The sequence below is a fragment of the Camelina sativa genome, chromosome 16 (assembly GCF_000633955.1).
Source record: "Camelina sativa cultivar DH55 chromosome 16, Cs, whole genome shotgun sequence".
Classification (NCBI taxonomy): domain Eukaryota; kingdom Viridiplantae; phylum Streptophyta; class Magnoliopsida; order Brassicales; family Brassicaceae; genus Camelina; species Camelina sativa.
The window spans coordinates 11,057,602-11,082,544 of record NC_025700.1 but is presented as its reverse complement, the minus strand read 5'-3'; the positions used below and the strand labels follow the sequence as shown (position 1 = coordinate 11,082,544).

At 38.8% G+C, this 24,943-nt stretch overlaps 4 protein-coding genes and 1 pseudogene across 4 annotated transcripts; 3 read left to right on the top strand and 2 right to left on the bottom strand.

Annotated features, from left to right (window-relative positions):
- LOC104750338 (protein TRIGALACTOSYLDIACYLGLYCEROL 3, chloroplastic) lies at positions 3,693 to 6,453 on the top strand. Its single transcript, XM_010472123.2, has 10 exons — positions 3,693 to 4,138; positions 4,296 to 4,427; positions 4,766 to 4,861; positions 4,938 to 5,015; positions 5,106 to 5,167; positions 5,276 to 5,351; positions 5,452 to 5,559; positions 5,669 to 5,844; positions 5,941 to 6,025; positions 6,117 to 6,453. The coding sequence occupies exons 1-10, from the start codon at positions 3,953 to 3,955 to the stop codon at positions 6,153 to 6,155; spliced, it is 1,038 nt and encodes a 345-aa protein (XP_010470425.1). The 5' UTR covers positions 3,693 to 3,952; the 3' UTR covers positions 6,156 to 6,453.
- LOC104750337 (ycf20-like protein) lies at positions 6,540 to 7,531 on the bottom strand. Its single transcript, XM_010472122.2, has 2 exons — positions 7,157 to 7,531; positions 6,540 to 7,024 (listed from the first exon to the last, which is right to left on the bottom strand). The coding sequence occupies exons 1-2, from the start codon at positions 7,294 to 7,296 to the stop codon at positions 6,565 to 6,567; spliced, it is 600 nt and encodes a 199-aa protein (XP_010470424.1). The 5' UTR covers positions 7,297 to 7,531; the 3' UTR covers positions 6,540 to 6,564.
- LOC104753563 lies at positions 11,635 to 17,178 on the bottom strand (annotated as a pseudogene).
- On the top strand, positions 17,325 to 18,970 carry LOC104753562. Its single transcript, XM_010475796.1, has 3 exons — positions 17,325 to 17,432; positions 17,559 to 18,173; positions 18,290 to 18,970. Exons 1-3 carry the CDS (start codon positions 17,325 to 17,327, stop codon positions 18,968 to 18,970), a joined length of 1,404 nt encoding a protein of 467 aa, XP_010474098.1.
- Positions 20,225 to 22,751, top strand: LOC109129481 (uncharacterized mitochondrial protein AtMg00810-like). The gene is made up of 2 exons (XM_019237745.1): positions 20,225 to 20,584; positions 21,999 to 22,751. Exons 1-2 carry the CDS (start codon positions 20,225 to 20,227, stop codon positions 22,749 to 22,751), a joined length of 1,113 nt encoding a protein of 370 aa, XP_019093290.1.

The following is a 24,943-nucleotide window of genomic DNA, read 5'->3' as shown; positions in this document are numbered from 1 at the left end:
GTTGATGATAAGAGTGTAAAATGTGTCATGGTAGGTTACAACAGCGAATTAAAAGCTTGGAAGTTGTTTGATCCAGTAGAAAAGAAAGCTCACATCAGCTGCTTGAATTGGTCTGTTTCTGTTAAGGTTTTCTAGCTTAGTTGAAGTCGTGTCCCTGTTTCACGTTATGTTTCAGTTATTTTGCTTCAGTACTTGTATTAGCTATAAAAGGCATTGGAAGTCTCTTAATAAAGTAGATCATTCAGTGTAAACTTGTGTTTTCTTTGAGTCTAAAACTACAGTCACCGTGTTCTCGTCGTCGGGTTTGAAGTTCACCTAGTCGTGTTCTCACTGTCGTGTTTGTCTGGACGTATTCTCGTCGCCGATCTCGTTGCCTTGTCTTATTATGAATTGGATTAGATACGATGGAGTCTTTGAAAGAAGAATGAACAAAGACGGTGATAGGAGACCTGAAGATTGGGTAATTTCGTTTTTGCTAAAGTCAAAAGGGGCCTGCTAAGGTATGTGTCTTGATCACCATCTCTTTTGGAGATCCGATTACATGTTCTAGTATAGTTCTAATGAAGCACATGACCGAGATGTTATCAATTTCAGGTTTTGGAGGTTTTTGTGACGGAACGACCTTAAACACCAACGCATTCAATGCCATAATTGATTGGATACGAAACTGTAATATCAGCAATGAAACGCTTCTATATGTGCCTTGTAGTGTGTATTTGACTCAGAGCTTCAATCATTGATATTGGTAACTCCTGCTCAAGATTCAAAACATTATACATTGACTACATTTGGGGTGTACGTTTGGACGTGATATTTTACAACTGTTTTATGAAAATAATTGTTTTGATTATTGTAGAGTTTGGTAATCTTGTTCTTGCTAAAGTCAAAGGCATGCTAATGTATTTATATCTCTCTCTCTCTCGGTTTAATTCATGATCATGTTTTATTTTTTTCTAGGGTGGTCTTGCACATACTGTTGTTTATTAGTATATTCTGCTCTGTTTTATTTTCACGTATGCTCTTAGCTATATAGTTCTTATTTTCATCTTTTAAAAATTCAGGAAAGGGTTCTTGAACTTCAAAATGAACTTCATAAAAAGTTTGGAATTCAGGATGAACATAAGGATTGATAATCAGAGAACAATAAATGTTTTTTTTGGCTTCATGGTTATTTTTTGTTTGTTGTATGTTGGTCTTTAGTTTGCTATTAGTTGTAGGACTGAGTAAACATCTTCATGATTTCTCAATTCTTGATCATTTTTCATAATGTTGTTGCTAACTTACATGTTTTGTTTTTCGAACAAGTGATAGTTCAGCTCTTGCATCTTATTGCTCATATGAATGAGTTACTAGTAAAGGACTCGAAGTAAGGGCGAGCGGTACTCAGACGATACAAGATTAAGGCTTCAATTGACATTTACAAGGAATTGGTGCATAATGAGTATGGAGTATTTACACTTTGATTCTTTGTATTCACATGATGTATATTTATTTATTATTAGGATTTTGGATGGGTTTCACCATAAAACTTGTTTTAAAACATATTTATGAAGGTTTTGTATTGAAGATTGGGATATTTTCCTAGGTAGCTATGTTTTCACTGGTAAACATATAAGAAGGTCTGAATCAAACATTCATGAAGGATTCTCAGATATTTAGGAATGATTTCTTGTTTTAGGAATGATTTCTCGAATTTCAGGAAAGCTTTCATGAAGGAAAAACAAGTTATACACATGTCCTCACAAAGAGTCGGAACCTTTGGGTATTATACTAGAGCGTGTAACTAGTAAGTCAAGATTTTCATTCCAAGATAACATAAAAATGTATATGAAACACATCCTTGGGGAAAACATAAAAAGAGATTTGATAGAACTAATTTGGGAGGCCTTACTTCGAATTGATCCATATGAATGGTTTAATATTCTTGAAATGATTTGATATGAGTGTTGTGAGAAATATTCTTATTCTTTACCTTCAGTTTATGTGAGATGTCAGTTTAATAGTAAGTTAGAAAGAACTCCTTGAAAGTTTGGAATGTCTTCCTAAAGTTAGAACATTGGTGGGTTTGTGATACATTACTCCTTACTAATGGAGTAGTTAGGACAAAACATAAATAAAGAGATTTAAAATCACATTTCCTCAAGTTAAAGAAAGATTTCATAACGTTTAGGAAGAAGACCTTGAAGTTCATGAATGTCTTCCTAAATTTATGAAAGCAGATCCAATTCTAAGTTAAGCGAACTAAGACCCAGATCCAATTTGTGTTCCATCTCTCCAACTCAATTCACCGTCGCGTTCAGCTTTTTCTCTGTACTAAGCTTTCGCCCATCATTTTCCAAATTGAGCCGTCAAAGTTTCAATCTTCTCATACACATCTCCCAACGAAGCTTCTTCTAACTCCTCTTGTGAAATTTATGCAATCGGCGACAATGAATCTTATACCATCTTGAATCCAACGAGAGAAATGTTGAAAAGAGTAATAGTAGTAATAACAAACCAGATCTCTACAATCGATACACATCTTCTTGACTTCTTCTTCCGTCGTTATCGTAACCTCCTTCGACAGTGAAGTGGTGGAAAATGATGATGGTTCGAACAAGCAAATCGTTCTGGCGTCGGAGGTTAAGGAGACTGCTACGACAAAGCAGAAGATACACCGGTTCATTGTACCGTTCTCCACTCACAAATCCGAGCTTGATTTACCAATTTCGCAGCTTCTCTAGATCTGACATATTTATCGTTAATCCCAAATACGATTGGTGGTGAAGAAAAATAAGAAGAAGAAGAAGAAGCTCGTGATTTTTTTCCTCTCTTTTTGTCATAAATTTAATAATTAAATTTAGGGAAATATTAATATAATAAAAATGTTACTTTTGGAAAAATTGAGCATGTGTGCTAACTTTGGAAGAAAAACCTTGAATAATGCTATCCTAGGGTATTTCTCAATATTAAAATCCTACCAGATCCTTAAAACATGAAGTTGAATATCCCCTCTTTAACATGAAACATTCAGACTTTTTTTTTTTCTCAAAGAAAATATATTGATTTAACTTTAGTCATTACAAAGTTGTAGGTAGGCATGACCAAAATTAAACCATAACCGACTGTATCTGAACCGTAACCAGACCGTAACCGTATAAAATGGTTAAAAACCGTAACCGTTAACCGTAAATATATGGTTAAATTATATTAACTATAACCGTTAATTAACCGTAACCATATCAAAACCGTTGGTTAACCGCATAGTTAAACTGTAATTTGTCAACCGTAACCGTTTTAAAAATATAACAAAATATACTAATAATTATTTATTTAATATGAATCATATGATATAAAGAAATATGAGTACACTAAAAGAACATAATAATTATAAATAAATAATTTCAATTATATTATATTATCAAATAATATCAACCGTATCAAATTATCAAATAATCGTAACCATATATAACCGTAACCGCTTCAATCGGAACCGTATTTAACCATAACCGTTTAACCGTTTATTAAACGGTTATGGTTAAGGTTAAACAAAATTTCTAACCGTAACCAGTGGTTAATTAACCGTAACAGTGATAACCGTAACAGTGGTCATCCCTAGTTGTAGGATTGTATTGGATTTTCCAACTTTGGTATCCAGTTAAATTCGGGTTATCCGTATACCAGTCGGATAAATTGATCAACAACACTTGCAAAAATGCAAAAAAGTATTACATATTACATTCATCATCATTCGTCTCATTCTCAATTTCGTTTCTATCTCACAAAATAAATAGATTACAAAAATGGCAATGTGATTTGATATCTCTCTCACTCGCTTTCGTCGGTGAAGGGAAGAAAAAGCGAGATTTCGCCGCAAAGTCCACACCTTTGATCGATCTTGATTCTGGGTTTCTCCCAAATTGATTGGTATCGAATTCGATTTCTTCAGGATCTCAACCCACAAGAATCAATCATGCTTTCGTTATCCTCTTCTTCTTCCTCGTCGTTGCTTCGTCCGAGTTTACACTGCCATGGTTCTTCTTCTTCTGGTCGGTCCGTCGTTTTACCAAGAAGGAGTGTTATCTCGTTTCGTCGGAAAGTCTCTTGCTGTTGCATAGCTCCTCCTCAGAATTTGGACAACGATGCCACTAAATTCGATGTATTTGAGTTTGTTTGCACAATTTTGCTATCAATTGTTCAACGATTGCCTTAGATACTTGTAATTTTTATATCAAAAATGTTGTGCATTTTTTATTTGGTTGGAACTTGGGGTCTTGTCTAAATGTTTGATAATGTGATGATATATATATCTGCAGAGTCTCTCTAAGTCAGGAGGAAGTATGAGTAAACAGCGAGAGCCTGAGAATGATTCTGATGTTCTTATTGAATGTAGAGATGTTTACAAATCGTTTGGGGAAAAACATATCTTGAAAGGTGTTAGCTTTAAGGTACATTGAGCATACTTACTACCCTTTCTTAAATCCAATGTACAAAGGATGGTGTTACCGAGCTTGTAAGGCGCTAGCTTTATTGCTCATATTGGCAAACCCCTGGCCATAAAAGTGTACTGCTTTGGCTATTTTGTAGCATTGAATTGATGATAAGTAAGCTGTTTTATCATATTTTGAACTCTTGAAAGTCCCGGGAATTGCAAAGAACTTTAGTGTATATTTACTATAATGTTATCTTTACTCTTACTTGTCTTGGATCTTCAGATTATGCATGGTCTTCAGATTTTGAAAGTCACAGAAACACACCACATTTTAACCAATTTTTGTGTATGCAGATTAGACATGGGGAAGCTGTTGGGGTGATCGGTCCTTCTGGGACTGGGAAATCAACCATTTTAAAGATCATGGCTGGACTTCTTGCTCCAGACAAGGTCTGCAACTGTTTCTACTCTATCTGGCAGATCATAACCTTCAGATTATGGATTGTCTTTGATGCTTGGTTTGCAGGGAGAAGTTTATATACGAGGAAAAAAACGAGCTGGTTTGATAAGTGATGAGGAAATATCAGGACTTCGTATTGGCCTGGTAACTGCTGTTCTGAGATATGATGATCATGAGTCGTGGATTATTTGTTTCGAGTTTGTGTATGTAAATGGCATTTTTTCTATCACACAGGTATTTCAGAGTGCAGCTCTCTTTGATTCTCTATCAGTTCGTGAAAATGTTGGTTTTCTACTGTAAGATGTTATTCTTTAACGTCACTATATAGCCTCATTTTTTGCCTTGCGGATGCTCTTTTGTTTTTAGACATATTGATTAAACTTGTCTATGGTAACTGATTACAGTTATGAAAGATCAAAAATGCCGGAGAATCAAATATCTGAGCTTGTGACACAAACCTTAGCAGCTGTTGGACTGAAGGTATCTTAATTCAGTACAACCTTCATAACATAGGCTAGTTAAATACCTGGTGAATAGTCCACATCCAGCTTATTATTGTTTTTGTTTCTAATAAGATCAGGGGGTTGAGAATCGATTACCTTCTGAGCTATCTGGTGGAATGAAGAAAAGGGTTGCTTTAGCTCGTTCACTAATTTTTGATACAACAAAAGAGGTCATAGAGCCAGAGGTAATCTGAAGATCTGCTCATGTTAGTTTAACTTATCATGTGGGGAAAATTAAGCATTCATTTATATGGGTTTTGAAAGTTACTTTGATCATGCGCTGCCTTTTCTTAGGTGCTCTTGTACGATGAGCCAACTGCTGGACTCGATCCAATTGCTTCAACTGTAGTTGAAGATCTTATACGGTCTGTTCACATGACGGATGATGATGCAGTTGGAAAACCTGGAAAAATTGCGTCTTATCTGGTTGTAACACATCAACATAGCACCATTCAAAGAGCTGTAGACAGGTTCTGATTTCAGTCCATATATTACAAGATATGCTTTTTGCTTTTTGCAGCTTTCGCTTCATCACTTAAGAAAGTTGTGTTTCTTCTTCTGTTCAGGCTATTGTTTCTGTATGAAGGAAAGATCGTTTGGCAAGGAATGACACATGAATTTACAACGTCAACTAATCCAATAGTTCAACAGGTCCCTTGTTTTCACATGTTTACATCTAATATCAGCATGGACGTACTTGAGATGCAGTTTGAGTCATTCATTTTTGTTTTGTATCTCTCAGTTTGCTACAGGCAGCCTCGATGGACCAATCAGATACTAGGGGACGCAATCTGAGACATTTTGGGATTGAAGAAATGACGAGACACGGTTGGCACACAACATATGTCTGGATTCTGGCAAAATCAGTTCACAACCTCTGGCTTCCCATTAAGATTTGCAAGAAACCGTCCTAAGAGCAATTAGTTCACAAGAAACTTCAGTTCCTCCTAAACAAAGCTTTAGCCTACTTGTAAACACTCTTTATTCTTAGAAGCATAGATCAGGAAAGCATTGTAAGTTGTGAGGTTTCACTATATAATGCATAAATGAGAATTGGGGTTTTTATCTGCCAAGAACAAGACTTGCATTCTCATACATACTGAAACTTTGACAGAATCTCCAAAACAGTAGTAACAACCGTATATATACACAAACATTACTCATCTAGAAGAAGAGAAAGATGCTTTATTTCAACTGCCTAACTTGAAAGCATCAACAAAGAGACCTAAGCAAACACCAGCTTTCCAGAAATTCATAAACACAACAAAAGACTGCAACTTCCCTGAAAACATTGAAGAAGACGGTCTCTTATACATAAGCATACCGATTCCTTCGATCGCAGCCACGACGATTCCCGCAACAAGCACGTCCCAGTCACCGGTCTGTCCAAGAATCGTAGCCAATGCATTGGCAGTGTAGAAACCAAGAAGCAGCAAAAATATCTTCATTGGCAAGTTTTTTCTTGCAGAGTTTATCTTCCCAAGCAGCTGTTTGCCTCCTGCGATGGCAATTCTACCCAATCGAGTGCTACCGAGACCGGTCCTGTCTCCATTCATCTCTTGTCCTCCTCCATCATTATCTCCAGGAACAGAAGAACCTGTGTCTAACGCAAACGCTATTTTCCGGTTTGGTCTCCTCCTCATCTGAAAACTATTGAACAAAAATGAAGAAACTTTTCAATAATCAAACCCAATGATGATAATTACTTTACGCCTCAAATTCAAAATTTTTGCAATGTTGAAACCAATGATGATGATTACGCCACAAACGCAAAAAAGGTACCTTTTCATGGGATAAGGAAATGAAGTAAGGGTAATGGAGGAAGCTCTTCTTCTCCTATGGAAGAGATTTATCATAAAGGAGAGACCTTTATCAATTTCCAGAACTGGGGAGACGCGTGAAGCTTGAATTTGACATGCCATTAGAAAACAAGTCTCGATTTTTTTTCTGAGATTTTAGGGTTTTTTTAACTACGTCACAGCGAAGACAAAACAAAGCTTAGCCCGATTGATCTATGAGGAAAAAGCAAGAAGCTTGAGTCGAATGAAACAATGGAGATCGGAGAAGATGAGTGTCAGATTTGCGAGACTCAACTTCACAGTACGGGTACGGCGTTGAAGATTCTTTTAGTTTCATCCACTTCACACAAACTTTTTACTTTTTTTACATTTTACTTCACACAATTTTTTTACTTTTGGAACAATTTTTCAAAACCTCTAGAAAGTTAATAAATCTGTTTGGGTCAGCCAATCGGGTTTCAATGGTCGGTTGGTGGTTTAATCTCTGAATTAGTGTTGGGACTTGCGGTGGCCATGGTTTAGGCCTTTGTTTGGTTTTGTCTTGGGTTTATTATCAGAGTACAAGTTCTTTACATGTGTATCATTTAAAAATAAGATTTACTTCCAAAAATAATGATTAATAATACTAGAAAATCTGGTCTAATTATATTTCATATTTCTTTTTTTTTTTACAACAATAGAATCAGCTCAAAAGAGCCAATTTGGAGGAAAAGAATTCACAAACAAAACATGTTGCGGTGACAGTCGCGCTTGACGTGCCAGAGAATCCCCTTTGTCTAGTAGAGGGGACAAGTGGAGTGTGGGGATGATCCTCATCCTCCACCTCCACCTGAGCCTGTAACCAGACATTCGCCTCCCCCTCCTCCAACCGAACTACATCCAGTGGATTTTCCATTACATTCTCAAAAACACAAGCATTCCGCGCTTTCCAAGTATACTACATAAGCCACAGGAACGCGGCTGCCTGAGAGCCCGGATTAGAAGAACCTAAGAAATGGTCTACATTAGCATAAATAGACTCTGTCGGGAAAGAGTCAGGACCTACAGGAACTTGAGCTAAAGCCCACGCTTGTCGAGCCGGTGGGCATCGGAAAATAGCATGATTAATTGTTTCCTCTTCAGCCCCACACCGTACACACGCGGAGTCACAAGGAATACCCCGCCGCCGCAGATTTGCCGAAACCGAAATACATCCTGTCAATACCTGCCACATAAAATGTTTAATTTTTGGTGGACAGGAGACATCCCAGACAGCAGCCAGCAGAGGTGTTATCTCTGGACCCACTCGAGGGACCATCATAAGCTGTGGAGCAGAACGACGTTCCACTTCATAACCAGATTTAACAGTGTACTTTCCTGATTTCGTATAATGCCAACCCATGGAATCATCTAGGCGACGACTTCCTAAAGGAATAGCCCCTATCAGATCAACATCTTCCGGGGCAAAAAACTCCTTGAGCCTATCCATACGCCAAGTATTAGTGTGACAATCAATTAAATGAGAGATTTTAAGAGAAGGATCCTTATGGGGACCCTTGCTGAACGCTGGTCTTGGGGATTGAGCCGGTTCCCAGGGATCCATCCATATCGAAATGGACTCCCCCAAACCGACCCATATAATAAGGCCTTTATTAACCAAAGATCTAGCGGAAGTAATACTTCTCCACCCGTAAGATGGAGAGTAAGAGCGTATCGGATCCATAGGGTTGGAATTGCGATAATACCTGCCCTTGAAAACCCGAGCAAGCAATGTATCCGGGGCCTCAATCAGCCTCCACAGTTGTTTTGCCAGCAATGCCGTGTTGAAAGCATCAACGTTCCTGAAACCCAAGCCCCCCAACTGCTTACTGCAACAGAGTTTATCCCAAGCTAACCAGTGCAACCCCCCAGACTGTCCTGAAATACTCCACCAAAAATTTGCCACTGCACTCGTAAGTTTTGACGTTATTGTTTTCGGTATCCGAAAACAAGACATCACAAAAGTGGGGACCGCCGTGGCAACGGACTTGATCATCACCTCTTTTCCCCCTTTGGAGAGAAGTTTCGCCGACCAACCCGTCGTTCGTCCCTGAAGGCGGTCCCGAACAAAAGAGAATACTTTTGTCTTGGATCCTCCCAGATTCTCCGGTAGCCCGAGATAAGATCCCATCCCACTCAAATTCGAAATCTCCAAAACCCCCTGCATCTATGTCCGCACAGCGGCATCCACCTTATGACCAAATTGAATCGAGGATATTTCATATTTCTATATTACTTTTTAATGAAAATCCTTATTCTTTGTCCAAAAGTGTAAATTAAAATTGCTAAAAAGTAAAAGCATAGAAATGAACCAAATTTAAACTACACATAAAACAAGGGGCATTCCTTTCGTTCCTGCATATCAAAAAAAAAACGAAGGAGAAATGGAAGGGATTGCTCCATCATCACTACCAGACGACGTCATAGAGGAAATATTAGTGAGGCTTCCACTGAAAGAAGTAATGCGACTCAAGTTGTCTCTTTCAATAGAATGGAGATCGAGGATCGAGTCTCACGGTTTCCCCAGACGAATCCGCATGAACAACCCAAAACTGCACCAGGTCTTTGTCCTGTTAGCAAAATACATCTTTAGATGTTTATATGTGTTCTCCAAGTCTGGTTTTACTTTGTGTTTCTCTATTTTGTTTTATCTTGCTTTCCCTTTCCTAGTGATTTTTTTTGGCTTTGATGTTCTTTATAGCTTTTAGAGAGAGTCTTTTTAACATTCTTTGAGTACTGTTCAGAGACCAGACCTATATTGAATGGTAAACAGAGAGGTTTTTGAAAAGTTTGCTTGGAGATTCTTGTGTGACTTTCGAACAAACGTTTCCATCGCATTAAAATCTTCACATGGACCTTTGGCATCTAAGTATAGTTGCAGCTCCTTTTCAGCACATTGATGAAGTGGCGCAAGGCCCGACTCAGCATCTTCGCCTAAGTGCATTGAGAACAGAATAGAAGAAAAAAAACGATAAAGATTTTGCACAATATAGTCAAATTCAAACAAAAAGTCCTTATACAATATTAACAAATCGAGTGTACCAGACGATTGAGTCCCCATTATCTCCAATATAACATAATCTAAACTATTCCCCATTTTACTAAGAGTCTAAGACTACATGACGTTCAATAAAGTCATTACCAGATCCATCAGTGCACTTATGAACCATCAGTTCTGTAAAGTCACTACCAGATCCATCAGTGAAAATTAAATGTTTGGCATACCTCTGTAGGACTATCATCTGAGACTTAAAATGCTTCCTCACCAGTTCCCTTTCCTTTAGAGCTTTTTCACTTTTACAAGCTGGAGGCTAATTCTATCCTCGTGGTAATAAGCAATTTTTCAGTCAGTCCAATAACTCAACAATATCTATCCCATCATCTGAGAATTCTTCTTTCATAAGCCTCCCACTAACCCAGAATCTAATACACGTATGGCTCTTCCACTTTGTAATCTCGGAACACTGCCCTTAGATATGGCGTCTTCAGTGTCCCCTGAAATCATATAAAATTCTTCATCTGGACCAAAGTTTTACTGATCAAGAAAAACAGCAATGCAATCTGGAACACAATCAGATTATGAAACAGAAACACAAGCTTACTTCATTAATTATAACATCATCATTTTCTGGAAAGCAATCAAACTCATAAAAGTATATCGAGTTGGAAGTACTGATGATAAAATACATAATCCAGGACTATACGGAGTAGTTACAAGGAACTAACTGGGTAAACCAGTGATCACAGTTATCCAGAACCATATGATTATAAGATTAAAATCGGAATATGTATGTACCATAAGCATGTGTCAAAGAACATAATTTCATTACAGTGTATGAATCCTTACCTCACAAATATCATCTTTCAGCTGAGTAGAAGAAAAATTGTCAGTTTCTTCATCTAAACTAATGTCCATCTCTTTCTTTTGATATGACCCTGACACCTTGTTCCACAAAGCCTGTTATACTCTGAAAGCAACACGATTGGTCTACTAGTTAGCAAGGTTCTTGCTTTTTTCTCCATTGGCGGCAACCGTTACAAAATATGCGACACGATTGGTCTCAACTCATTAGGACTTCAGGAGTTGTCTCTGATTCCGAAGAAGATATCAACGGTGCTATTGGCAATGGCATTATGGACGATATTAAGGAGAGAAGTGAACTGTAGTTCAGACCGTGGTTGTTTTTTCTGGATTGCAGAGTAAGCACGATAGATATGATGATTGATGAAATATGTTTGTGATAAAACCAAGTTGCAGTATGATTCGAGCTGCCGCTATGATAATTAACCACTAGTTTCTTTGTTAGTCTTATATGAATATTGGTGTTTTCTTTGATGTTATTGCATAATTTATTTTGACTATTGCATTGTATAACTGTGAAAAACATAGCAAAACGAAAACTTGGTATTCAAAATTGTCTCGAGGACCATGCATATGCTTACCAATCAGAAGCCAGAGGCATCAACCAGAGCTGAGTAAGACGCATTCCCCGTCCAAAGCCGTCATGATTTCCCTAGTCACCCTTCTATTTCTGGTCCTCAACACTACTTTATGATCTAAACCAGTCAATTCACACAATTCTAACCTCTGAGATTGGGTTGCATCCATGTCAGCATCCCAACAAGTCTGAAATAATATATCTTTCACATTCTCAAGTTTGTCCTCTGGTACTAAGATTTTGTTTTGAAGGAGCGCTAGATAGGCTTGAATAGCCGCCTTCTTTCGGATCTGGATCAAGTGAAAACAATATATTCATGTAAGCAGCATGAACTTTCTGGAACAGAGTTTGAGATGCAGAGAAGTCACATGAACCTTTGGATATTGGTGGGCAAGGAATGGTAGAAGATGAGAGAACGCTTGAGTGATGATGAGTTCTGAGACAGAAGCAATAGACCCAAGTATTCCAATTCCTGCCTCTACCTTTTCGAATTTCTTTGAAGCTCTTAGTTCGATGGCTAAGGAATCCATGACTCTTGTGTAGAAACCCAACGTATAAGCCTGAAATCAAATGGCACATAAGCTTTACGTGGAATCTACAAGCTTTGACAAAATCTAATCGAAACAAGTAAAACTATAAAACCAACCTCTTGATTCCGATATATCTTGACCAAGAGCTCTAGAATTGTCTGTGTCAAAAGAAAAGTGTTAAGACATAAATATTAAGGATCGAAACAGTAAATTAGAGGTTAATGGTGTATTTACTTTTAGACAGGGTACAATAACTCGGTCACATTTTTTGTACTCTTGCAGTATCCAGACGATGTCGTCACAAATCGCAGATTCTCTAGACTGTTGTTGTTTAAACAACATCTTCAGCTTCACTTTCTTCCCTCACATACTCCAGTAATGCAGAGAGTGAAGCTGTTTTAAGCGACTCTTGTAACCCTCCAATCGAAATTACTAATCCAGACATTGCCTGTTTGCTATAACAACGGAATTTCAATAGCTGAACAAATCTTGGGAACGAGAACTCAGGAACCTACAAAAGAATAGATAACTTATAGTCAGATAAACAATTGGAAACATAAGAAGCAACGCAATCAAGCTCCAGGATCTGCATACCGCCCATTGTAAGCTTGCTTTGTTGGGAACAATTTCTTCCAGTGTTTCTCTGTGAGGTATGAAAGGGACAGTAACAGTTTTGTGATACAAAATCCTTTGGAGAGCTTTTGCAGCGGCTTCTCTTAATTTATCCATTTTCTCCATTCCTTGCTTTACAATACCTCCAATCAGATGGTTAGCGAGATTTGAATCAAAAAGCGAGGATAAATCATTGTTATGATCACCCGCTGAGTTCATTTCGACCTTCTTACAGAGCATATATGTACATTTCTCAATTCCTTGGATTGCAGCTTCACGAACCCAAGAACCAACATCACCTCTGTTATCAACTGAGTAGTCATCAAGAGCTTTCAGTAAAGTAGTTACCACTTCAGTCTTTATAAGAATACAAAGAGACAGGTCATCGTTTTCAGGATCACTAGTACTTCGCTGAGTAAGAGTCTCATACATAGATGTGAGTCCTTTCACAGCATTTATGAATCATGCGTGCCTCAGCATCTCTATCTTCAGGATCCGCCTGCTTGGAAATATAAAATATAAAACATCGGTCAAAGTGAATAAAATGTTTTCCAAAGATTGGAGACCGATGTAGTCACATCTTGTCTTCTTTACCTCTATCTGACACGCACTGCAGAGTTTCAAAACTACATTTTTCCAGTTTGGAGTCAATAGTTCACATGGCAAGACACCCAGTGCAAGTGCAAAACCTCTCCGAGCAGCTACGTTTGGGTCGGTTAGATGTGTTACGTATTTTGATACTAAATCAACAGCAATCTTATCATTGCAAATGAGATATGATTGCACAAGCTGTTTAACAGCATTTACAGCTGCATTCTGTATAATAAGTGAAACTTGTTAACTAATGAAGTATGCTAACAGTTAGAAAATAAATACCTATATGATATTTAGAAACGTAGGTACCTGTATTTGAGAATTGGGATGTCTTAAATTCTCATCGAGGGTATCAAGCAGGATCCGTTCTGTTCTCTCAGATAATCTCACATGAGATAACGAGATACACTCGATATACCGTGAGACAGCCAGTCGCATTATTTCTCCACCTTTCCCACGATAAAGCCTTGCTTTCTCAATGGCAGGGACAACCCCAGCCATACGCTTATGGCTATCTGTAAAAAATTAGTGCATCAGGAACATTTAATACAAGGGATAATGATGCCAACCACTGAACTTGTTAGTTTTTAACAGAAAATCAAGCTCGAAAGGGGATGAATACAGTCTAGATTCCAAGATGGTTCCCACATATTTGGTTTCCATACTAAAAATGATTTGTAAATTGCTTATGCAAAGATGCCACAAAAGTCAAAGCTGAAAATAGATAGTACCAACCAGCAGAAAAAACATAGCCACACTGATGCAGAGCTAAGACAACCTCTCCAGCTGCCAATGTTGCACCATGGCGCATGCACAAATCAGTTGAAAGGGTACAAGGAATTACTTTCTCCAGCACATAGTTAGCAAAGTGCTTAGGCTCGTATTTAACAAGAGCAGCGAGAGTTTCTGCAGCAAGTTCTCTCAAGCTTTTATCCTGAAATGACAAGATTGAATTATTAACATATCAACTAGGAACAATTATCTGATCCAGTTCCCAATCAAATAAGCGTTTCACTTTAATATCAAACAGAGCATACCCAATGGCAGATCTTGTTGTATAGCAATTCATCTACAAAAGGATATAGATAACCTTCATATTGAGCAATGGAAACAGCAACCTGAAGGCATGAGTTCACCCGAGAAGAAAGGGAAAAATAGTTAGCTATGTTCACTATGTCAATGCCATGAGGGTAATTTCCTTGCCTTCCAACATTCTCTTGGAAAGCAGCGGCAGCAGCCCTTCTACAGTTCACCTGACATAAAATCGATATACCCTACGCAATGAAGAAATCTACAAAAACAGAATTCTTCAAATCAAGCAAGACACGGCAAAGAAAGTATAGTCAAAAGAGTGATTGGTACCTCTCTATCGAAGGAACCCACTATCAATAAATCTGGAGCAAGCTGATCGAGGACGTTTTTCATATCTTTGTGGACCACATAGGCGCGCCCAAATGCCCAACAAACATAGGCAGCTGAATCACGCACATGAGATCCAAAACTGTGCGGACCTCTACGGACATCATAATGGAGTGCCTGTAAAGGATGTTTATATGTAAATCCATACAGCTTCTGCATAATTTGGGAGAGTGATGCCATTTCTTCGTATGCGTTGAAGGGAAATAAGTAATCTTGTGAATGGGAAAGAGTACAACCTTCACAATAACTGGGACGACTTGTGGGAAACTTATAGGCAAGAGTAACCCTCGACGAGACAGTTCAGCTAAAGCCAAACAACCCCCATGCCATGAGCCATCTCCCTGAACAACATGAAAGCAAAATTACTGTCAGCTAGACAATAGCTTGTTATAATTGGACTTAAGAGCATGCAAGTTATGCTGCCATTATTTCGAGTACCTCTCCTGGTGAAAATAGTTCCAATATAGATGACAGCACTTCTTCAGAAAGAACAGATGTAAGTCGTGAGGTTATACGACCTATACCCTTTGCAGCAGACCAACGAACCACAGTGTCCTACACAGTTCAGAAAACAGTAAAAAGATTTAGAGGAAAATGCTTGCAAATGCTAGTAACATGTGAGATTTTCTGGGTGGAAGCTGAGAGTTTCATGTCGCATACAAAGATTTATAGCATCCAAGAAATATATATTTGTATTTTAAGTGGTAACTGGTCACTCCAGTCTATCTATACCTTGGTGCATAGCAGAGTATTTTTACTCAGATTATCATATAGCAATAATATACTTGTATAAGTTGAGATGTGACCATCTCTAGCAAATAGCCTAACAATAGTATCTCACCCACTGAACATACCGTGTCTCTCAAACCAGAGAGTAGCATCTCAATTATCTGTTCTAAGATTTCAGGAACATCCATATCTTCATCCTCTTGGTCATCTGAACTTTCTGGTTGAGAGATGACAACGACAGCATGATCAGGGGGCGCCACCATTTGGGTCGAAATATTCACAGAAAGGGAGCCGGTTTGACTCTGCATAAAAAATCAAGAAACAAGTTTCAGATGACTAACTTGAGAATGAGATTATGTCAATTATGGGCATAACCAGAAATTCTACAATATTAAAACACACATGACGTACTATTTACATCTACTAATTTACACATGCTAAAAGGTATTTACCACATAGCGCCAGGAAGGTGAGCGATGAGGAAGACAAACAAGCCCTATCCTGAGTTAACTTGATCAAATACTTGCGAGGCAGAGGACTTCTAGTTGCTGCATTTGATTTGCTTAGCACAGTCACATCATTTAAAACCTTAGGAAGGGCTTCAAGCAACACTTCTCGGCTAGCAGTCTGCCAATGTAAGTAAGACATATAAACCCAGATGCAAAATACCAAAACTTAAGTAATCAAAACCAGCAATACTTTTCTAGCATCTATATATATATGTTTATGCAATATGGACCATTATTGAAAACATAGTAAACAACTCCAGGTTACAGAAGAAACAAAAAAACCTTAAAAATGGCAGCCAGAGCCTCCATCACACCAAGCAAGCAAAAGTTGTTCACAAGATTATCTTCCTCGGGAGATAAAACTTCATGTGTCCACTCAAAAAAACTGAAACAGAAACACCACAGTGCAACAAAGAAAAGTTTGTTTCATCTGAGTAACCCGAACAATTTTGTTGATGAAGTCAAGTGTTCAAACCAGAACAAACACATAAACAAAACTCAAAAACTTTAGCACTTCTGAGTGACAGAATCAGACCTAATAAATGCCTTTCCCATATCCGGACGCGTTAAAAGCTTAGAAAGGAGCAACCCAGAAATCCTTCGCATAGGGCCAGCAGTGCATAGATAGTCCTTACAGAAACCCAAAATTTTCAATACAAGAGGAGCAAGATCGTCCACACAGAAGCTTTTATCATTTGCAATGCTTGTATCAACAGAAGAAATATCAAACGGGACCAACACAAGGATCGAAAGCCACAAGAGAGTAACACATTGAGCCTCCATTTCACCAGTGCTTTCTTGCCTCAAGGATGAAACAGAAGTCATGGTATGGCATTTCTCCAGAAGCGACACAGCGAGTTCTAAATCGGATACTTGATGGGGAAAGAACTTGATAACAGCTTTGTAGCCACAGACAGTAACTAAAGTATAGATAATTTTGCAAATGGGTTTGATTATATCGAGAACTTCATCAGGTTTAGCTTCTAATTCAAGTGTTTTTATTGGGTTAGCTGTAAATATGTGATTAGCTTCCTTTGATTAAGTTAGCCGGTTTAGTATATGGTTTAGCATACTTGTATATAACACAAGAATTGTACAGCTATTTTGGGTTAATTGAATGAGAAAAATATCTTTAACAAACTTCTCTTCTCTCATTCTCTCTCCTTTGTAATATGGTATCAGAGCCATCAAAGCTCAGCCACCTCAAATTTTTGATTATTTCTCTTCGTTGAGCTTATTTTTCTTCGTTTCTGAGCTTATCTCGTGCTCCAATGGTGACTGTATCTCGTGCGAATCAAAAAATGGGTAAAACGAAATCTCAATCGAGCTCCGCTGTTCGAAGATCACAAAGGTTAAACTCCGATGTTGATGATTCTGCTCCGATCACTCTCCCAGTAGCCGATCCTCAGGTTTTCGGGCTTTTGTGAGCTGTCACATCGCCAATCTTTGCTGATCCATCTCACTCTCCGTTCCATCTACACAACGCAGATCATCCAAGTTTGAATATCATTTCTCTTCGTTTGGATGAAACAAAGTATGATGACTGGAGTTTTGCGATGCGTATTTCTCTTGATGCTAAGAATAAGATAAAATTTGTTGATGGAAGCTTGCCTAGGCCTTTGATTACAGATCCTAACTTTGATTTGTGGTCTAGATGCAATAGCATGGTTAAGCCGTGGTTATTGAACTCTGTTTCTCCTCAGATCTATCGTAGTATCTTGCGTATGAATGATGCTGCAGATATTTGGAAAGATCTCTGTGGTCGTTACCATATGACTAATCTCCCACGCACTTTTAATCTGACTCAAGAGATCCAAGACCTTCGTCAAGGTTCTATGTCGTTATTTGAGTATTATACTCGTCTCAAAACTCTCTGGGATCAGTTGGATGGTTCAGAGGAACTAGATGATCCTTGTGTTTGTGGGAAAGGTGCTTGTCTGCAACAGAAGGCAGAGAAAGCCAAAACGGTGAAATTCTTGGCTGGTCTGAATGAATCTTATGCGATTGTACGCAGACAGATCATTGCAAAGAAGGTGTTACCTCCTCTGGTAGAGGTATACCATATCCTGGATCAAGACGACAGCCAGAAAGGGTTCACCATTCCCACTACTCCCACAGCTTTTCAAGTCTCACAAGTTGCACCTCAGATGGTTTATTCTTCACCACTCTCCTCGGGTGTGATGTATGTTCAAAATGGTCTAAACAAAGGACGTCCGATATGCTCTTTTTGCAATAGTGTGGGACACATTGTTGATCGGTGTTACAGGAACATGGTTTTCCTCCTGGCTTCACTCCAAAAGGGAAATTCAATGAAAAGTTTCAGAAACCTCCAATAGTTGCAGCTCAAGTCACTTTATCTCCAGTTTCGGATAAGACTTCAACTAACATGGAGAACTTGATTGGAAATCTTTCTCCTGATCAGCTGCAGAATATCATTGCTCTCTTTAGCTCTCAGCTACAATCTACATCTTCTGGAGCTGTTCCTGCTGCTATTGCGAGTACTTCTCAAACTCCACAGACTCCACAGACGCCACTTGATCACCCCGGTATCTCATTCTCTACTCACACATACTCTTTTATTGGTATACTGGCTGCTTCGAAACATACACTGTCCACAGACACATGGGTGATTGATTCTGGTGCAACTCACCATGTGTCTCATGACAAAAATAGTTTTGTTTCTTTGGATACTTCTGTGGAAAGTTTTGTGAACATGCCAACAAGACAGCATGTTAAGATCAGTGGAGTGGGAATGATTCGTCTAAATAAAGATTTACTCCTCACGAATGTCTTGTTTATCCCAGAATTCAGATTGAGTCTTATCAATATCATTTCTTTGACTTCAGATCTTGGTTCTCGGGTGATTTTTGACACTTCTTGTTGCGAAATACAAGATCCTACCAAGGGGGTGATGATTGGTAAAGGTCGTCGCATTGGCAAGCTCTAAGTGCTCGATACAGAAGCTTCTTTAGTGAATGCAATGGTGGATATTGGTACGTGGTACAAGAGACTTGGTCACCCTTCTTACTCACGATTGGATGTGATTTCTGAAGCTTTGGGAACTACAGGACACAAGAATAAGAAGCCTGCTTTTTGTCATGTATGTCACTTGGCAAAGCTGAAGAAGTTATCTTTTATATCAGAAAACAACATTTGTAGCTCAACTTTTGAGTTGTTACACATTGATGTTTGGGGACCCTTTTCAATGGAAACAGTTGAAGGTTATAAATATTTTTTGACCATTGTTGATGATCATTCTAGAGCAACGTGGATTTATTTGCTTAAGGCTAAAAGTGATGTTCTTATTGTCTTCCCTGCTTTCATCAACCAAGTTGAGAATCAATATAATGCTAAAGTGAAGTCGGTTAGATCAGATAATGCTAAAGAGTTAGCTTTCACTCAGTTCTATCAGTCACGAGGCATTGTTTCTTATCATTCTTGTCCGGAGACACCTGAACAAAATTCAGTAGTCGAGCGTAAACATCAGCATATTCTAAACATTGCTCGATCTCTCCTCTTCCAATCAAATATTCCTCTGCAATATTGGGGAGACTGTGTTCTGACAGCAGTGTTTCTGATCAACCGTACACCATCACAGTTGCTCTCGAATAAAACCCCTTATGAGTTGCTCACGGGTACGCAACCAGATTATTCTCGCATCAGATCTTTTGGTTGCCTCTGTTATGCTTCAACGTCTCCGAAACAAAGACATAAGTTTGAGCCTCGATCAAGAGCATGTGTGTTTTTGGGATATCCTGCAGGTTTTAAAGGGTACAAAGTAATGGATTTGCAGAGTCATGTGGTTTATATATCCAGGCATGTTGAGTTCCATGAAGGTGTTTTTCCTTTGACAGATTCTCAGAAGGATATTGTTCCTGTCAACGATCTCACACCAACGGATTCTTTGTCTTCTGGTAATCCTATTTCCATTCCTCAAAATTCTGATTCCATTTCTTCTCCTCCACTACAAATTTCTCCATAAAGGGTTCGAAAACCTCCTGCTCATTTGAGCGATTATCATTGTTACTCTCTCGACAATGATGTCTCTCATCCTATTTCCTTCTTTTTATCCTATTCAAACATTTCTTCTTCATATTTGGCTTATATCAATAATATTACTAAAATTCCTATTCCCTCTTCATATAAAAAGGCAAAGGCATCCAAGGAATGGTGTGAGACTGTTGATAAGGAGATTGGAGCCATGGAGAGGACCAATACTTGGGATGTAACTAGTCTTCCACCTGGTAAGAAAGTTGTTGGCTGCAAATGGGTTTTTACCTTGAAGTTTTATGCAGATGGAACTCTAGAGAGATATAAAGCCAGGTTGGTGGCTAAGGGTTACACACAAAAGGAGGGTTTGGATTATAATGAAAAATTTTCACCGGTGTCGAAGATGGTCACTGTGAAAATGTTACTCAAGATTTCTGCTTCTAAACAGTGGTTTCTGCATCAACTTGACATTTCTAATGCTTTCTTGAATGGTGATCTTGATGAAGATATATATATGCGACTTCCAGAAGGGTATGCTGAGATTAAGGGGGACACTTTGCCCAAGAATGCTGTTTGTAGGTTGAAGAAATCCATTTATGGTCTCAAACAAGCTTCTCGGCAATGGTTCTTGAAGTTTTCTACTTCTCTTATCATATGCCCAAAATTCGAGGATCACTCAGCCGGACTAAAAATGATAGAAACTCGCCAAGGTGCGAGGTGCAACACGGGAGATTTGATGGATTGAGGGGTCGCACAACAGTTGCGGAAGGCTGCTGATATTTCCAACTCCAATCACTGTTAGATATAACACACTAGCCCAGCAAAAGGAGGTTGTTGCTTGGATATTACACACCAAGAAACAAATAAATGTTCTAGACAAAAAACAAAGAGATAGACTCTAAAATGAAAAGGAAAATTGATTGATGATTCTCAAATGAGATTACATGAGTTTATATAGAGATAGAAAACTTGGTCACAAAGCCAAGTATTATTTTTAAAATAAAGATAGATAGTTGAATGAAGATTCAACTCTTTGAAATTTGTCTTCCCAAGGTGTCCTTCCCAAGGTGAGTTGAACTCTATTTTCGTCACTCCACTTTGACCACAAAACAAAGTGATTATTTTGGGCTTTCTTGGACTTGAATTAGGCTCAAAGTAGGCTAGACTTGATAGGTATCATCCCCAATAGTTTTTCCCATGCTCTCTTTGGCCATAAGATCTTGAATTAATCCATTAAGTGTTTCCTTAATCTTCTTTGATATTTACTCTTTGATCCAACTTGCTGATGAGAAACAACATGGTCTGTATCTTTGCTCCATCCTGGACTTAGTAGAAACAGCTCCTGGTTGCCATACGTAATTCTGGAAGGTCCTAAACCAATTGGACCTAAAGCTCTTCAAGTGTAGAACTAGATTGACTTCCTTTGGAAAATGAAGTGTATCTTTGTATTTCGTGGGCTAAATCTTCTCTTTCTGAGCTTGTTGGAAACGTAAGAGATCCATTAACATCCTCCAAGTGGTTTTGTACCGAAACTGTTTCTGAGTTGGTCTGTGTAACACGGTCTTTTGTTGATACGCAAAACTAGGACTGAGATAGATCCACTGACTTGATATATCCATATCTTTCACATATAAACTGATATTAATGTGATTCCAATTCTCCGTGGTTATGGAATGGATCAAGATTCCAGAACATTTTGGTTCATACCTTGAATCCTTTTTAATTGGTCGGAATCCTCCTTTGAATACTCGTAGGTCCAAATCGCGTAGCCATGAGTTCACCTGAGTTGTAAAATGAATAACTTCTTCATCTGAACTCTGATTGGACTGATTCTACCTCGAGATATGCTCTAGATGAGGTAAGAATGTATCCCAAATATTAGTTTGGCTGAGTTGACCTTTGACTTCGTTCGTGGTGAGCAAGACCAAGGGTCGTCTTGGATGGTCTCATGATCACATCATCTTATGTCCTTGGGTTTTGCAAAGTGTCACGGAGATCAAACTTTGTTTGTTAAAAGTTTTGGAGATGATTTCATTGCTTTATTGGTTTACGTTGACGACATAGTTATTGCTAGTACCACAGAATCAGGTGCGACTCAGTTAACTGCAGCTTTGAAGCAGAGTTTTAAGCTACGGGAGCTTGGTCCTTTGAAGTATTTCTTGGGTCTTAAAATTGCTCGAAACTCTACTGGCATATCCATTTGTCAACGTAAATATGCTCTTGAGCTTCTGACTTCTTCTGGCATGTTAGCTTGCAAAGATGTTCAGACACCCATGGTACCAAACCTACACCTTTCTAGGACCTTTGGTAAGATTTTGAATGATAAGGAGATGTATCGCAGTCTTGTAGGTCGGTTGATGTATCTCACCATCACTCGTCCAGACATCACATTTGCTGTGAATAAGTTGTGTCAATTCTCCTCTACTCCTCGCACATCTCATCTGACAGCAGCTGATCAAGTTCTTCAATACATTAAAGGGACTGTTGGACAAGGACTTTTCTATTCTGCAGAACCAGACCTCTCATTGAAAGCATTTGCAGATTCAGATTATGCTTCTTGTCCAGATAGCCGCCGCTCAACCAGTGGTTTTACAATGTTTTTTGGCTCGTCACTCATTTCCTGGCGTTCTAAGAAGCAACATACTATTTCTCGCTCTTCTGCGGAAGCTGAGTATCGAGCTCTTGCTATAGCTTCCTGCGAGATTATGTGGATCACTACTTTACTTTGTGAGTTGTGAGTTGGTACTTCCTCTGTTCCGATTCTCTTGTTTGATAGTACTGCAGCTATCTACATTGCTACAAATCCAGTTTTTCACGAAAGAACTAAACATATTGAGGTGGATTGTCACACTGTTCGAGAGAAGCTGGATCGAGGGCTTATCAAAATGCTTCATGTTCGGACTGAAGATCAAGTGGCTGACATTTTGACTAAACCTCTCTTCCTTCCTCAATTTGAACATCTCAAGTCCAAGATGAGTCTTCATAACATATTTGCCTCATCTTGAGGGGACTATTGGGTTAATCACAGCATAACCGACTCATCCCAAACTAAATTTTAGAAATCAAACCCAACCTCCAAACTGAAACTGAATCATCATCATCGGAGTTCTTTATAGGAGAGATCCACTTGAATACACTTGCCATTTCGAAACCCCTACCTAACCATGTCAATCTCAAATTTAGCAATCTCTATGTGCTGATTGAAGAAATAGGCATTCCAATTCTCGAATAAAAAAAAAAATGGAATAAGAGAGTTGTTACGGCTTGAAATTATTGTTTGATTTCGACAAAGCAACAAAATTTCAAATGAAGTGAAGCAGGTGACTGTATGTATAAATTGATTTTGATAATGGTGAATTAGCCCAATAACCAAAACAAAAAAAACTATACTAGAAAATAACACTATATTTATAGAAGATTAGGATGAGGGCAGTGTAAAATTACCAATTTAATGTTCTTAGGTGGTGGAGGGCAGTGGTGGTTGTTGGTTGGCGGCGGTGACCAGCGGCAGTGGCCGGAAGAGGTAGCCAGAGAAGTTGGTCGGAGGTGGTTCCCGGAAGTGGCGGCCGGAGGTGGTTGTCGAAGTTCGCCGGAAAATGTCGCCGGAGGTCGCCAGAAAAGGTGGCCGGAGATTGGCGGAGAAGGTGGCCGGAGGTCGCCGGAAGTTACTGGAGGTTGGAGGTGGCCGAGGCTCGCCGGAGGTCGCCGGAGTTTGCCGGAGGTCAACGGTCGCCGGTGGGTCAGCGGTAGTCGGAGGTGATGGCCGGTGGTCGGCGGTGGGTGTGGGTAGAGGAAAACTATACTCTAAAAGTTGTACATTGGGAACCCAAGTGGTGATGGTGATAAAGAGGTGAAGGTGGTCGCCAGAGGTGGTTGCCGGTGGTGGTTGCCGGAAGTGATGACGGTGGCCGGTGGTTGGAGAGTGGTGGTGGTGGTGGTGAAGGATGGTGGTGGGGGCTGGAGATAGGGTTTAGGGCTACAAAAACACAAAGACTCCTTCCTCTGAAGATCTCTCTCTTCCTCTCCCTTGTTTAGTCCAAGTAAGTTCTTAGTTTAGTAGTCTCGAGAGTATAACGTAGATCTGTTCGCTTGAGTTCTATTACTGGTGTGCTACTGTAATAGTTCGTGATCGGTTGTATCCTGGGATTCATAAATCGTGATTGTCCGAAAGCACTTACGGCCAATTTATTGAATTAAGGAAAGGATATCATATGTTGCCTCCGTGATTTATTGTCTGTCTTATATTATGCTGTTGTAATTCATTTATGATTTCGTTATTTTAAATTTAATTCGCATATTTTCTCAATTCGATTTTTGAGCTCCTAACAAATATAACTCCAATAAGTGAGTATGAGATAACTTCCAGAGATGCAAGGAAGTTTGAGGTTGGAGAATGTTCCAGAAGACATGATGAAGGTGAATATGGTAAGAATTATGAAATGGAAGAGGATTTAAAGCGCAAAATCTCAGAAGTTGATAAGATTGAGGAAGAACAAAGGAAGCAAAAGCAAAAGGTCCATGAGCATAGTGAGGGAGGGATTCTGAAACCTCCAAAGAAACGTTAAAGCTTTGACACTCTACTGATTCTGTCAACAATTTTTTGGTAATGCTGCTTAGGTTCAATGAATGCAGCCAAGGTATTGAATAAGTGGATATGGTCTGAAATCTTTTTGGTAAGTGCATATCTAAGATGATCAATATGGTGTGAACTCTTAGTTTAAACTTTAAAGCAGAATTAGAAGTTTGGAATGGCTTGTACTTTTGTAGTTTAGAAAAATGGATTAATGGGATCTGTTTGATCTAATCCATGGTTGAAAGTTTAGAATGTCTGTAGAGTTCTGTAAGGGGAAGTTTCCACTGTTGTAACATTTGCAACACTTTGTTATATATAAAATGGAAATACTTATGAGAAAAAAAAAAAAAAAAAAAA